This window comes from Pseudophryne corroboree, chromosome 3 (assembly GCF_028390025.1).
Source record: "Pseudophryne corroboree isolate aPseCor3 chromosome 3, aPseCor3.hap2, whole genome shotgun sequence".
Taxonomy (NCBI): domain Eukaryota; kingdom Metazoa; phylum Chordata; class Amphibia; order Anura; family Myobatrachidae; genus Pseudophryne; species Pseudophryne corroboree.
Window position 1 is genome coordinate 44902842 of NC_086446.1, and position 14179 is coordinate 44917020.

The 14179-nt window shown below is 44.9% G+C and overlaps 1 protein-coding gene across 1 annotated transcript in view; it reads right to left on the reverse strand.

The window, feature by feature from the left end:
* Positions 1-477: 477 nt before the first annotated feature.
* The window catches only part of LOC135057137 (zinc finger protein 16-like), a 96427-nt gene continuing 82725 nt past the window's right edge, over positions 478-14179 (reverse strand). Inside the window, exon 10 of the mRNA XM_063963033.1 lies at positions 478-4910. Within this exon, the coding sequence (XP_063819103.1) occupies positions 4003-4910 (908 nt within the window). The 3' untranslated portion in view covers positions 478-4002. The remainder of the gene's footprint in view (positions 4911-14179) is intronic.

Consider the following 14179-nt stretch of genomic DNA (forward strand, 5'->3'; position numbering starts at 1 on the left):
TGGCAACACATTCTACTGCACAATCAACATCTTCAGCTTCAGAAGTTTCTAAGGATGATCACAGGTAACATACAACAAAAGAGAAAAGAAAGATGCACTTGGAAACAGGCTAACACTAGAACTCTCAATTCTAAACCATAGGAGCTCTTATAATGTAAAAAGAAGAGGACGTGCTGACTACGGAGTCATTTGTTAGTGGAGTATTCTAAACTATGATTCCTAAGCTACAGCAATCCGAGGTTTATAAATGTTTCTAGTTTCACATTCACTAGGGGAGGGTTCATCCATTTTTACAAAAGTTAACATTACTTATCACCTATACATACCCCACCAACTAGACTGGTTATATACTACCAATAAATTCACCAAACATCTTTGATGACCCTTTGCCAAAAACTGCAAGATACATTGACCATCTTTTATGGCAACTTTTCCAATAAATATATGGATGACAAAGGAAATAAAGCCAGGAATACATTCTTATCAACTGAAACTCTAACGTTATTTTATTTTGTTTTAAATTTAATTACACAAGAACACCAGTAAAAATAGCATGATCTATAACAAGGGCATCCCAACTTTTTCTTTGGTGGGGTATCTTTAAAAAATGGCTTTAAACAGAGGTTCAGAACTGGCCTTGAAAAGGGGGAAAGACTTTTTCTGCAAAAAAACAAACAAACAAAAAAAAAACACTGACATGGCTAAAATCTGAACTTTCAGACCCCCACTTTTACCCTGTAACAAGAACCTCCTGTAAAGTTGTGCTAACTTAAAGGTTAAAATGGGAACTTACAGTACATTTGGGTGATGCAGGACACCTAGCATTCATTGTGGTCTTTTTCACATTATCTAAAATGATTTTGTATTTCAGTAACCAATTGGTAAATCTATTCTAGAGCAACAAGTATGCCATGCTCTTTACCTTTTCCAGGACCTTCTGGAGCATGATAAATGAGGGGATAAATCCAAAAGACCATCAGTATGTCAACAAACTTTGACTCCAGATCTCGTCTTGGCACAGTAATGTATTTCTTTGAAGTTCATTCTGGACTATCATATCAATATCTGTTTGAACTTATTTGTCCACTATCTGTTGGAAAACATCTGGATGAAGTGACCATTCCCCCAAATTTTTAGGTTGTCTGCAGAAATCGTCAGCATCCCAGTGCTCACACTGGGAAAATGCAAAGCTGTGAGAGTCGACACATTCTTCTCCACCCAAAGGAAGGTCCTTTATGTCTCCATGGTCTGGGTAATCTTGGTATCCCCTCTGATGGTTCAAAAATGCTACTGCAATAGCACGGTCTAAATCAGTGGTGGCCAACCAGTGGCTCTTGAGCCCCATGAGGCTTTCTTTATTCAAATGTGGCTCCCCAACACTCAAAATCACATGACCACAATATATCTGGAAACTGCTGCACTCCAGCCAGACACACAGCAGCACTACGGTCACTGAGAATTGAGGGAGCCGGATAATATAGGCAAACTGAGGACACATAAGAGGCTGCTTCAATGTCACGAGTTGTAGGGGCTGGTGTGATACAAGGGGGAGCTGGCTGGAGTTACACGAGGGAGCTGGCAGGGGTGACATAAAAGAGTGGTGGCAAGAGTGACACACGTAGTAACTGGCTGGAGTGACACAGTAGGGTGCTGGAAGTAGTGACACATGGGAGAGCTGGCTGGAGTAACACAGAAGGGTGGTACGAGGAGTGACACATGGGAGGGATGGCTGGAGTGATGCAGCAGGGTGATGGCAGGAGTGACTCACGGGGAACTGGCAGGAGTGACATATGCGGGAGCTTGCTGGAGTGATGCAGCAGGGTGCTGGCTGGAGTGACACATAGGGGAGCTGAAATATATTATGTGAATCTGGCTTTTTCAATAATTTTATGTGGAAGTGGCCTTTTCAATGTATTTTATACCGGGGCATGGTCTAGCAGGCACAAGGCCACACCCCTTTTTTGCACGTGTACCTTTGGCTTGATGACGGCTCTTTGATGTACCTAACTGGATTTTTTGTCTCTTTGGCTCTAACTGGTTGGCCACCCTTGGTCTAAATTGACTTAGACTACCTGACCCTTTATGTAGACTTCAGCTAAGAAAAGGTCTATGTAAAGAGATCTTTGGGCACTGAAGGCAGCTCAAAGTTTCAGAACACTGATGTGGAATGAAGGCTCCTCCAGCGTCCACTTGCCCTGAAACCTGTGCTGTCCCTCAACTTCATAGATTAAGGTCTATTGTTCTGACATCATAAAAGAATAACCTGTCTACAACAGTGAACTCAATGGTGAGATGAGATTACAGATGAGGATAGGGATCTGTAGCATTTCCATAAAATCTTTATCTGGAACTTCTAAGAGTGAAATTGGGTGAACGGATTTGCCTCATAGATGGAGACAATTTCGCACAATGCTTTAATGCCTTCTTTTTCAAGAGCCATTTTTGTAAGAATGGAATCTTGTTTCCCAGAAAGAAAACCCCTCCTGAATCTGGTATCAGTCACACTGCCCAGGAAAAGCTTATTTTGAGCTAAAACTATATTTGATTTTAAACAATATATTACCCAACCATGGGAAATGAATTCTTGTTCTGTTACTATGACATGATCTAACAGAATCTCTGGAGAAACTACTGTTCTCAAACCTTAGTAAAGACTCTCGAGTGCAGTTACCAAAATTACTCGTCTGGCTACTGCACGAGGAAAAGGTTTGACAAAAAAACCTCCCACCTCTCTGCCGGCAGGTATCGGGACTTTTGTATAACCTCTTGTAAAGCCAAACACTGGTAGATCTAGAATAAGATTTAAAAAAAGAAACCCATGCATAGGTCTTTTACCCAAGCATCTGAAGTTAAATCTAACCATTTAACCCTGAAGCATAACCTATGAGCTTCCACCAAGGGCTTTTCCTGATGGTCCTTCTTCTCAGTATGCCTAATGTCTGTGTGTTGATCCGGGCCTGGTTGGCTGTCCGACCAATCTGGCATGCCTCAACTACGGCACACTGGACGGGGGTGGTGTTGTATCAGATCCAACACACTCTCTTCCTATTTTCTGGGCATGAAAGGTATGTTTGAGACAAGATAAAGGCCCCCTGCCCCTGGAGGTAGTAGAGAAGGAGAAAGAACTCCCCCACCTACCTCTCTATCAGCCAAAGAGAAAACAAAAAAACATAAAATCTGCCAAACTCAAAACTAGATGGAGCGCATCCTGGAACACCAGCACTAAGAAAAACTGATGTTGGTAGGAAACGTTGTGTGTATGAGGAGGAGCTTGAGTTGGCTTCAGTTTTAAAATGTCCAGGCTCCTAACACCACGCACAATACCTATTGTGTCCAGCCTCCCACAGGGATGAAAGAGTTTGTTATCACATCATTCAGCCGGAGAAAACGACAGGCTCCTCAATTGGAGCTGGCTGTATACCTGTCGCAACTTTTGGATGGAAATAATATCACAGTTAACACAAATCAATTCCTTGGCTTTGGCCAAAATGTGGTGAAAATATATAGCAGACACCTACATCTAAGAGACTGCAATAAGATCCATACATGTGCGATGTGTTCCAGTCTTATGTCGATGACGACCATTCCACTTTGTGGATGGCAAAGACTCAAGTTTTGAATTGCCCTCCAAAACTGTTATGTAATGTTAATATACATTTGAGAATTCACTCTTTAACGGAACTGTACATATTACTATCAATGACTTTTACAATAGGTAGATGTTGCAAAACTCTTTCATGTCAGTCAGATCACCGATATGGTTTTCATCTTGTGTGACTTTTCTGATGTACAACAAGAGCTGATTTTCGCATATAACATTTCCCACACTCAGAGCATGGAAATGGTTTCTTATCTGTGTGATTTTTCAGATGTGTAACAAGACTTGACTTACGTGTAAAACATTTCCCACACTTGGAACATGAAAATGGCTTCTCATCTGTGACTTTTCTGATGTACAACAAGAGCGGATTTTCGCATATAACATTTCCCACACTCAGAGCATTAAATTGGCTTCTCACCTGTGTGACATTTCTGATGCTCAACAATTTTGCATTTCTTTGTAAAACATTTCCCGCATGTAGGGCATGAAAATGGCTTCTCACCTGTATGAATTCTCAGATGTGCAAGAAGAGTGGATTTATGTGCAAGACATTTCCCACACTCAGAACATGGAAACAGCTTCTCACCTGTGTGACTTTTCTGATGTACAACAAGGGCAGATTTCTGTGTGAAACATTTCCCACACTCAGAGCATAGAAATGGCTTCTCACCTGTGTGAAGTCTGTGATGCATAATAAGAGATGATTTCTTTGTAAAACATTTCCCACATTCTGAGCATGGAAATGGCTTCTCACCTGTGTGACTTCTCTGATGTTCAACAAAATTTGCTCTATATTTGAAATATTTCCCACACTCAGAGCATGGAAATGGCTTCTCACCTGTGTGAAGTCTGTGATGCATAATAAGAGATGATTTCTTTGTAAAACATTTCCCACATTCTGAGCATGGAAATGGCTTCTCACTTGCGTGACTTCTCTGATGTTCAACAAAATTTGCTCTATATTTGAAACATTTCCCACACTCAGAGCATGAAAATTGTTTCTTACTTGTGTGATTCTTCTGTCTAACAAAAACTGACTGATTATTACAGGATTTAACAAATTCAGAAGAGGGAATGACTGTAGCATCTGTAGGAGCTGCACTATGTGTAGAAACATCTGAATTAATGTTACCCTCCTCATGGTTAGAGGGATCAGATGATATATCTGCGCTATGAGGCACTGGATGTATAATTGGGGTAATAAGGTTTTCTCCTGCAGAATCTCGTGTGATGTTCTTCTCTTCTAATTTAAAATCTGGAAACAAAGTTAGATGTCCCTCCGAGGTATTCCTGCCCCTCTGTCCATCTGCTGGAGAGATATGGAAATATATACATTATGGTAAGAACTTACAGTTGATTACGGTATTTCTCCTAAGTCCACAGGATCCATAGGATAACATTGGGATAAGAAGAAGCGACAGCGGATTTGCAACATAACGATGAAAGTATTTCGGCCTCCCAGCATGCAACGGGCCCATCCATATAAGCCCGCCTCCTGGCTCAGGCAAATCAGTTGTTTTTCAAAGCTCAAGGCAGGAGGATCATAGAGAGCCCTAATCAGGCGAGAAGAACACACACACATGGACACCTTTCCGTACAAAAAGGAAGAGGTGAGTAAAAGGATCCTCAAATCAGGTGCTTCAGGGTGGGATCCCTGTGGAACCTGTGGACTTAGGAGAAATATCGTTATCAACAGTAAGTTCTTACCATAACGCATATTTCTCCGGCAGGGTCCTCAGAATAACATTGGGATGTGCCAAAGCAATTCAGTGGTAGGGACGCTCCTGATTGGACAGGAGAATCCTTCGCCCGAATTCAGCGTCCTAAGAGGCAACGGTATCAACGGCATAATGTCTAATGAATGTGTTAATGGAAGACCATGTGCCTGCCTTACATATCTGTTCTGCTGAAGCACCACGTTGGATGCCCATGATGGACCTACCTTAATGAGTACAGTGAGCAGAGACATTAGCCGACACATGGAGATCAGCTTGATCAGTATGCTTCTGAAATAGTCTTCCGAAGCCACCTCGCCAGTGTCTGCTTATCAGCAGGCTATCATCTCTTGTGAAATCCGTAGAGAACAAAGAAAGAATCTGTCTTTCTGATAGCACTGATACAATCTATGTAGATCCTTAAGGCACGGAGTACATCCAACGATGCAGAAAGGCCCGGCCCCTGGAAAGCCGGGACTACAATTTCTTTGTTAAGGTGGAATTTAGACACCACCTTAGTAAGATGCCCAGATTTAGTTCTGAGAACTGCTCTATATGGATAAAAAAAAATAAGCAGAAATGGAGGACCACATAACAATGCCCCTAAATCTAAAACTCTTCTAGCTGAAGCCAGGGCCAGTAGAAAGAGAACTTTAGCTGTCAACCATTTAAGATCCACTTTTTTAAGTGGTTCAAATCGGGCAACTTGAAGGGCCTTTAGGACTACACTTAAGTCCCAAGGCACTGTAGGAGGACAAAAGGAGGTTGAATGTGCAGCATTACCTGGGATAAAGTGTGCACATCCTGTAGGTTGGCAATTTTCTTTTGGAATACAGTCAATGCTGATACTTGCACTCTCAAGGAAGCCACCCTTAAACCTTTATCCATTTCTGCCTGAAGGAATGCTATGACCCTGGAAACTCTGAAAGACCTAGGGTCAAATCTCCGTTCACTGCACCACTGAATATAGGCTTACAATATTCTGTGATAAATGCGAGCTGAGGAAGGTTCCCTTGCTCTGAGCATTGTTTGAATTACCTGTTGTGAGAATCCGCTTGACTTCAGGATAGAGGTCTCAAGAGCCACATTGTCATAGACAGTCGCTCCAGGTGTCTGTGATAACAAGAACCCTGCATCAGTAGATCTGGACGTTGAGGAAGCAAAAGTGGGGCATCCATCGACATTCTCTGCAGATCTGTGTACCAATGCCTTCTGGGCCAAGCCGGAACTACTAGTATCACGGCACCCTTTCCTTGCTTTATCTTTCTCACCACCCTGGGTATTAGGGTGATTGGAGGAAACACATAAGCCAGATGAAAGTCCCATCTCACTGACAGGGTATCCACAAAGATCGCTCTGGGATCCTTTGTTCTTGACCCGTATGTGAGAACTTTGTTGTTCTGACGGGACGCCACGAGATCCATCTCCGGCAACCTCCACCTGTCGACCAGGGTCTGGAAGACCTCCGGGTGTAGCGCCCATTCGCTTGCCTGAATGGCGTGTCGACTGAGAAAATACGCTTCACAATTTAGGACTCCCGGGACAAACAATACGGACAAGACTGGATGATGAAGTTCTGCCTACTTTAATGTGCGACTTACCTCCTTCATTGTTTTTGGCTGCGAGTTCCTCGATGATGCCGTTGAATTGTCCGAGCGGATCTGAACTGGTTTCCCCTGAAGGATGTCCTTTGCCTGAATCAGCACCATGTATATGGCCCGAAGTTCCAATATATTTATTGGAAGGAAACTTTTTTCCTTGTCCACTGCCCCTGGAAACAAGACCTTCTTGACACTGCTCCCCAGCCCTGTAGGCTGTCATCCATTGTCAGAATTTCCCAATCTGAGATCCAAAAGGGTCTCCCTTTGTCCAGATGGGATGTCTGCAGTCACTAGGCTACCAGGCTAACAACCTCCTTACTTCCAGAGTAAGGACCATAGTCTGCGTTTTTATTGTCTGATGAAAACCATTCCATTTGGTAAGGATTAGATGTTGCACAGGCCTCGAATGGAACTGAGCATACTCTACCACAGAGGCGGCCAAAACGTTGAACGCAATCTACCGGTAGCTTGCGGAGCTCTCACCGGTAGATCGCGATCCAAGTGTGACTTGCCGCCTCTCTGAGTCTGGAGCGTTCCCATTGATGCATTGTGTGGGTGACATCATGACATCAGCCATGCACCCACACAATGCACAACTGGGAACGCGATGTGAGGATCCTGTGCGCCTGCTAGATCTGGTTTGATCCAGTCAGCTCAGCGCCAGCAGCAGCAGGACAGCAGTGGTGGGGATCCAGCCAGCCAGCGGGGATCCAGCCAGAGGGAACGCACTCAAGCCAGCCAGCGTTAGATAAAGTAATGTTAGTGTGGGCATATGGCACTGTGGGGCATATCTGGCACTGTGGGCACATGGCACTGTAGGGGCATGTGTGTATCTGGCACTGTGGGGGGCATGTGTATCTGGCACTGTGGGGGAATATCTGGCACTGTGGGCACATGGCACTGTAGGGGCATGTGTGTATCTGGCACTGTGGGGGCATATATGTATCTGGCACTGTGGGGGCATATCTGGCACTGTGGGGGAATATCTGGCACTGTGGGCACATGGCACTCTAGGGGCATGTGTATCTGGCACTGTGGGGGCATATCTGGCACTGTGGGGGCATATGTGTATCTGGCACTGTGGGGGCATATGTGTTTGAGGTTTTTACCTGTGGTGGCCAATGTGTTATTTAGTGTTATACCATGCCCCCTTTTGTTATGTCACGCCCTTTTTTGGGCACGCGCAAGTATCCCGCCTAGGTAGATAAAAGCTTTTCTGATTTCAAAGTAGATCACCGACTCCAAAAGTCTGGCCACCCCTGCTCTAACATGTCGAATGTTGAAACCTTCAATCCCATCACACGCATTGCTGCTTGAATGGATACCCTTCGACTATGAAGCACAGAGGTTCTCAAACTCGGTCCTCTGGGGCCCACACAGTGCATGTTTTGCAGGTAACCCAGCAGGTGCACAGGTGTATTAATTACTCACTGACACATTTTAAAAGGTCCACAGCTGGAGCCAATTATTTCACTTGCTATTCTGTGAGGAGACCTGCAAAACATGCACTGTGTGGGCCCCCGAGGACCGAGTTTGAGAACCTCTGATGTAGCAGCTCTTGAATAATTGACTGAACTTTGGATATTTTGTTCAGAGGCTCAAATCCAATACAGCTCCCAAGTGAGTCCACCACTTTGACGGAACCAGAGACGATTTCGCCCAATTTATGAGCCACCCGTGCTTCTGAAGACATGTTATTGTCTGTTGCAGATGACGCAGAAGCAAGTCCTGAGACTGTGCCAGGAGAAAAATATCGTTGAGGTATGGAAAAATTCTTATCCCCTGCTGGCAGAGATAAGCTGCCATTACCACCATAGTTTTGGAAAATACTATGGGGGCTGTGGCCAATCCGGAATGCAGGACCTGGAACTGAAAATGCTGTTGGAGGATAGTGAACCTGAGATAGCGCTGATGGGACTGGGCTATAGGAACATGTAGGTAAGTATAATGGATATCCAGGGATTCCAAAAAATACCCTGGCTCCATGGCCAAATTGATGGAACGTAAAGTCTCCATATGAAAACGAGGCACCCAAATGTACTTGTTCAGCACTTTGAGATTGAGTATGTGCCGGGACAACCCATTTATCTTCTGGACTAGAAACAGGTTGGAGTAAAAACCCTGTCCTTGTTGTGCAGAAGGAACTGGAATGATTACTCCTGACTGAAGCAATTTCTGAACTGCCTCTTGCAAAGCCCTGGCCTTCATCTCTACCAGAGACAGGCTGGTACAAAAAATACCTTTGAGGGAGCTTCCTGAAAGCAAATGCATAACCAAGAGATATCACTTCTTGCACCCAGGCGTCTCTTGTAGACTGATGCCAGATCTGTGCAAATTGAAGAAATTGACCTCCCACCCTGGGATCCAGCAGGTGGAGGCCCGCCCCATCAGGCTGATGGCTTATCTTCTGATTTAGAAACCAGTCCTCTGGGGGGGCATGGCCTGATGATTGAGGGAGGACATGCTTCCTACGAGCTCCCATAATTCCCCTCTAATATACCCCTTTTTTCTAACCTCAATTACCTTTTAACAGCCCCTGTCTTCCCCCTGGCCTCCTCCGGATCCAGGCAGAGTGGTGCAGAGGAGCTGGGGAGCGACTCCTTCACTCCTGCAGGTTGCAGCCCTCCTGTCCTCTCAAAGCCGGGACTTTGATATCCGGGAACGGCGACTGTAGCCATCCAGGGATGCCGCGGCTGACGGATTGCTCCCGCTCGCCATAGAATAGGGACCGAGTGAACCCACGGCACCCGCTGAGCATCCCTGCCAGTGAGGCCATCGACGGATTATCTGAAGAGAGCCCGGCGGGGACCTGCGGCTTGCTGGAGACACTGCGGCAGTGGTGTCCCCCCCAGCAGATGGCCATCCTGGGATCTTGCTTCCTCCTGCATGGCTGCCCCCGGAGCCTGAGGACTAGTGCCCTGCTCTCTCCATATAGCTTCCAGCTGGTGAGTGGCCCCCTGCCTCCACAGTTCTACAGCTGCTTTCATACATACGCTCCATAGCACTGTTACAAAGACCTGAGCAGCCTTTTGGACTGCAGCCTGGGCAGAGGGCCCAGTAGCTATTCCTGGCTCAGTTCCCTCAGATACCCTATGTCTCCTGCGCCCCGTGGAGGTTGGAGACAGCCCAGGCACCCTGGAGAGTTGGGCTATACCACCATACTTACCTCCTACTCTCTGCAACTCTTATAGCCAGCCAACGGCATTTATCTTTCCCTATATTATATTTCATCTTGCATATGTCGGCTGGGAATCGTGATAACTGTAACCACATGAAGCTGCCAATCCCCCTACTACTCTCACAGGCCAGTGAGTTATATCTTTAACTCCAATACCCCCACACAAAGGGTAAGTTTATCAGATATCTGCCTCATCCACTGCTGGGGTACCCCCGCACAAAGGGTCAGTTCTCATCGTCTGCGTTATCGCAATTTCATGTATCCCGCACTTCCTTAAAATATTTTCAAATCCATATTCCTACTAAGATAAAAAAAATTGTATGGCCTAAATCTCTCCCCCATTATTCGATCTATTTTGTCTCAACTACAGAAATGGATGCACTTACCTCTCTCACTACTAGGCAGAATTGCGCTTGTTAAGAGTGTAATATCTCATAATCTCTCATATTGCATACAGATGCTCCTGATTGCCATGTCCAAAGCTGATACTACCATATGTTCTAGAGCGTTCATAAAATTCATATGGCAATCCCAAAAAAACTAAAATTTCTCGTTTACGCTTGGTCTAACCGAAAACCCTCGGTGGAATGGCCCTACCAGATATTCAAGCTTTTTCCTGTGCTGGGTTCTTCCAATATGCCACAGACTGGCTACTAAACCACACTCACTTCACAAATTCCACTCTTGATGATACTTTATTCTCACCCTACGCCCCTACTGCCTTGTTACATCTCCATAGAAAATGTATTCCTCCTCATATACTAAATCATCCCTTTTTTAAAGATACATATTTGGCTTGGATAACGATTAATAGAAGAGTGGGTAGAGACTATACCAGCTCACCCTACATAACAGATGATTTTATGACTGGGCTTGTATAGGAATTAAAGCTATCTGCGACGGCTTCGACTCTGGAGGCCAAATACTCTCTTTCCAACAGTTACAAGAGAAGTTTCACCTTTCAACCTCACAACTTTACATGTACTTACAGTTAAGACATTATACTTCCTCTAAACCACCCTACTCGTTAGCTACAAACTCTATTGCTGCAAACAAAGTCTGTGCAAACATAGCCCAAGGGGGATCAACTTGCACCTGTGTCTGCCTTGTATATTTCAAGAGACCTTGGTCAAAGCTAAAACAGTTTGTACACAAACCATCTTGAACCATATCCTGAAAGGTTAACCCAACTTTGCAAGACAAACATGATACGAGTGTTGGTGCTGCTGTGAGTGTATTTTCCTCTCCCTTGCCGCTCTTAGACATGATAAATAATCAGACACTTGCACAGTGTACTACACAATTTGTGACTGAAATCACTTTAAATTTTGTTAAAGTGACATACAATCCGACCCTACCCTGCTTTGCACCAGCATTGAGGATCGGAATAGACAGAAAAAACTGACAGAATTATAGTAAAGTCAGCAATCACACTAGCAATCAGTCATAGATTATACATTAGTATAATAAGCAATTATGAGCACATAATCAATTACAAATACATTTTAAGTATGTAGGAGAAACATATTACTGCATTACTTTATATAAGATTTAACTGTATTCAGACGCATAGCAAAAGAAAACAACAGTAATAATGATCAGACTCATATGCAATAGCACTTATCCAACTATTCGTAATCAAAAGGTAGATAGAGATGTAGTGCTGTATTACCCATGCTCAGTACAGTGGGATACAGGGAGACTCACCCCGCTTCCAGCACCGATCAATACGTTGGCGAACGCTGAGTGGATCCAGATGCTAATAGTGTACATAGCCGCTCCATAAATCTATAGTGAACACAGACACCCAAGTGAACACTGACGCACCAATCACACAGCCGCATATGCTGCAACTGGGTTCCCTTAGTACACAGCGTCTCAGGCGGAAGCGGGAAAACAGTTCATGGCAGGAGACTTGGAGGAAACTGGTCATGACTCCTCACTGCTGACATCAGCCCTAGGGATTGCGGACTTAAATTACCCCTGGAGCCTATGATTCCTAAGGCCTAGCGCTGGAGCACCCCAAATGTTAGCGACTGTTTGGTAGTATACTCCAAAAACAGTGCGGCTGTGTCCGTGTTCCCCCTCTAAGCAGAACAGATGCCTTACCTTCTACCCGTACTCCGGCCTCAGTCTGGTAACGTCTGCTGGACTTGCTAGTATATCCAACAAAGGCCTGCCGAAACAAAACTGTACTCACGGGTAAGCATTGTCGCGACTAGGTGGGGAGTTGTAGGAGCGACTCTTTCTAAGGCACGTATAAGACGCTTTTTAAAAAGAGCACTCAAAAAAAAAAATAGTAAGACTATAGAAATAAAATAAGAAAGCTTATGGCTGCTAAAAACCAGCAGCCCATTGACCATGGTCCGGCTCCTGCCACACCAAACAAAAAACTGATTTCCCTGAGCCAGGGAGCAGGGATATATGGACGGGCCCGTTGCATGCTGAGAGGCAGAAAAGCTTTGACCATTTGGTGCAAATCCACTGTCGCTTCATCATATCCCAATGTTATCCTGTGGATAACCTGTGAACCCTGCAGGAGAAAATTCTTAAATTTTTTTATTATATATAAATACAACTGTTGAATAAGTAAAACATTAGCTTAAAATGTAACACAATCACGTCACCAAGCATATTGCATGGACCCAAAAGCAGACATTGGTGAGTAACAGTTTCTGAACATACACACGGCCCAGCTGGCATCATAGGACAGGAAGCTTCAATAATCAGATGCCAACCATAATGGCCATTCAGATTCTGTCCCTCACCCCCATACACATTGGTTACTTCAGAGCTGAATAGACATGAGAAAAATTAGCAAAACATCCTAGTCCAATGAAGATCTACAGGTGGACACAGAGGGCCTCAGTCAAAGTCGCTTGGAATGTGGCCGCAATTCCAACTGCCTACCACAAATGGAAATCTCATGTGGACATCAGACAGTATTCTGAGTCAGACATGTCTTATAAACGCTCTGCCCCCAGCTCTACGCTGACTAAAGCGGCCACCACCACTGGAAATGGCACTCACACCTACACCATGCTAGGTGGAACACATCTGACTGATAATGGCATGGAATGGGAGTACACAAGGCATCTCAGTAGAAGAGACATATCCTGCATGTAGCTGTGATCCCAGCACTGCGATCCAACATCGTGACCATCGTAACCCCACAGATGGCCAGCTTGTGCAATTGGCCAATGGAAGCGGGGCTGCAAGGCCAAGTAGTCTGCGTGGTGACATGAAGTCCCTTGGCTCTCCCCTCCTAGAAAACGAGGGCGACGTACCTTCTAATAACACAGTCTTCAGTCCGCCTTCTCCACACGCCCTCAACACCTCAGCCTGTCAATCAGGGAGCGGCAGAGGGGGACTCCGAACAACAGCGCAAGGCCCATTCTAAACATGGCGGACTTTGCACAACCACAGATTACTGATAATCAGAAATTGGTATGAAGCCACGCAACAGCGCAGAACTCTGAATCAGGACCATAGCCAGCAGCTGAGAGCCACAATCAGCATCAATATGTCCTTCTGGCCAGCCGGAGTCCAGCTACTAACTCAGGTGGATGCTTCGGTGTAGATCTTAGGGAGAAGGGAATCACCTGATACTTTGCTTTGGTATTGCAGTGTCATTTCAAATATATTAAAGTACTATATATTAAGATATCAATACACAAGGAAGATAAAGAATAATGTGGTAGAGCACAGACAGGATTATGGGTAATGTCACATGAGGACTCCCATCATTGTTCATGTGATAAAATTACTATGATAGCGTCCCATGGAGACTAGTAAGATCTCTGGGCTGGTAACACACATTGACATGATGTGAGGGGGAGAGCAGGAGTATAATAGAGGATGATGGCTCCTGATGTGTGAGATACACCAGAGAGTGTGGGGAAGAGACTGGTCAGATCTCTGGGCTGGTAACACACAGTGACATGATGTGAGGGGGAGAGCAGGAGTATAATAGGGGCTGATGGCTCCTGATGTATGAGATACACAAGAGAGTGTGGGGAGGAGACTGGTCAGGTCTCTGGACTAGTAACACACAGTGACATGATGTGAGGAGGAGAACAGGAGT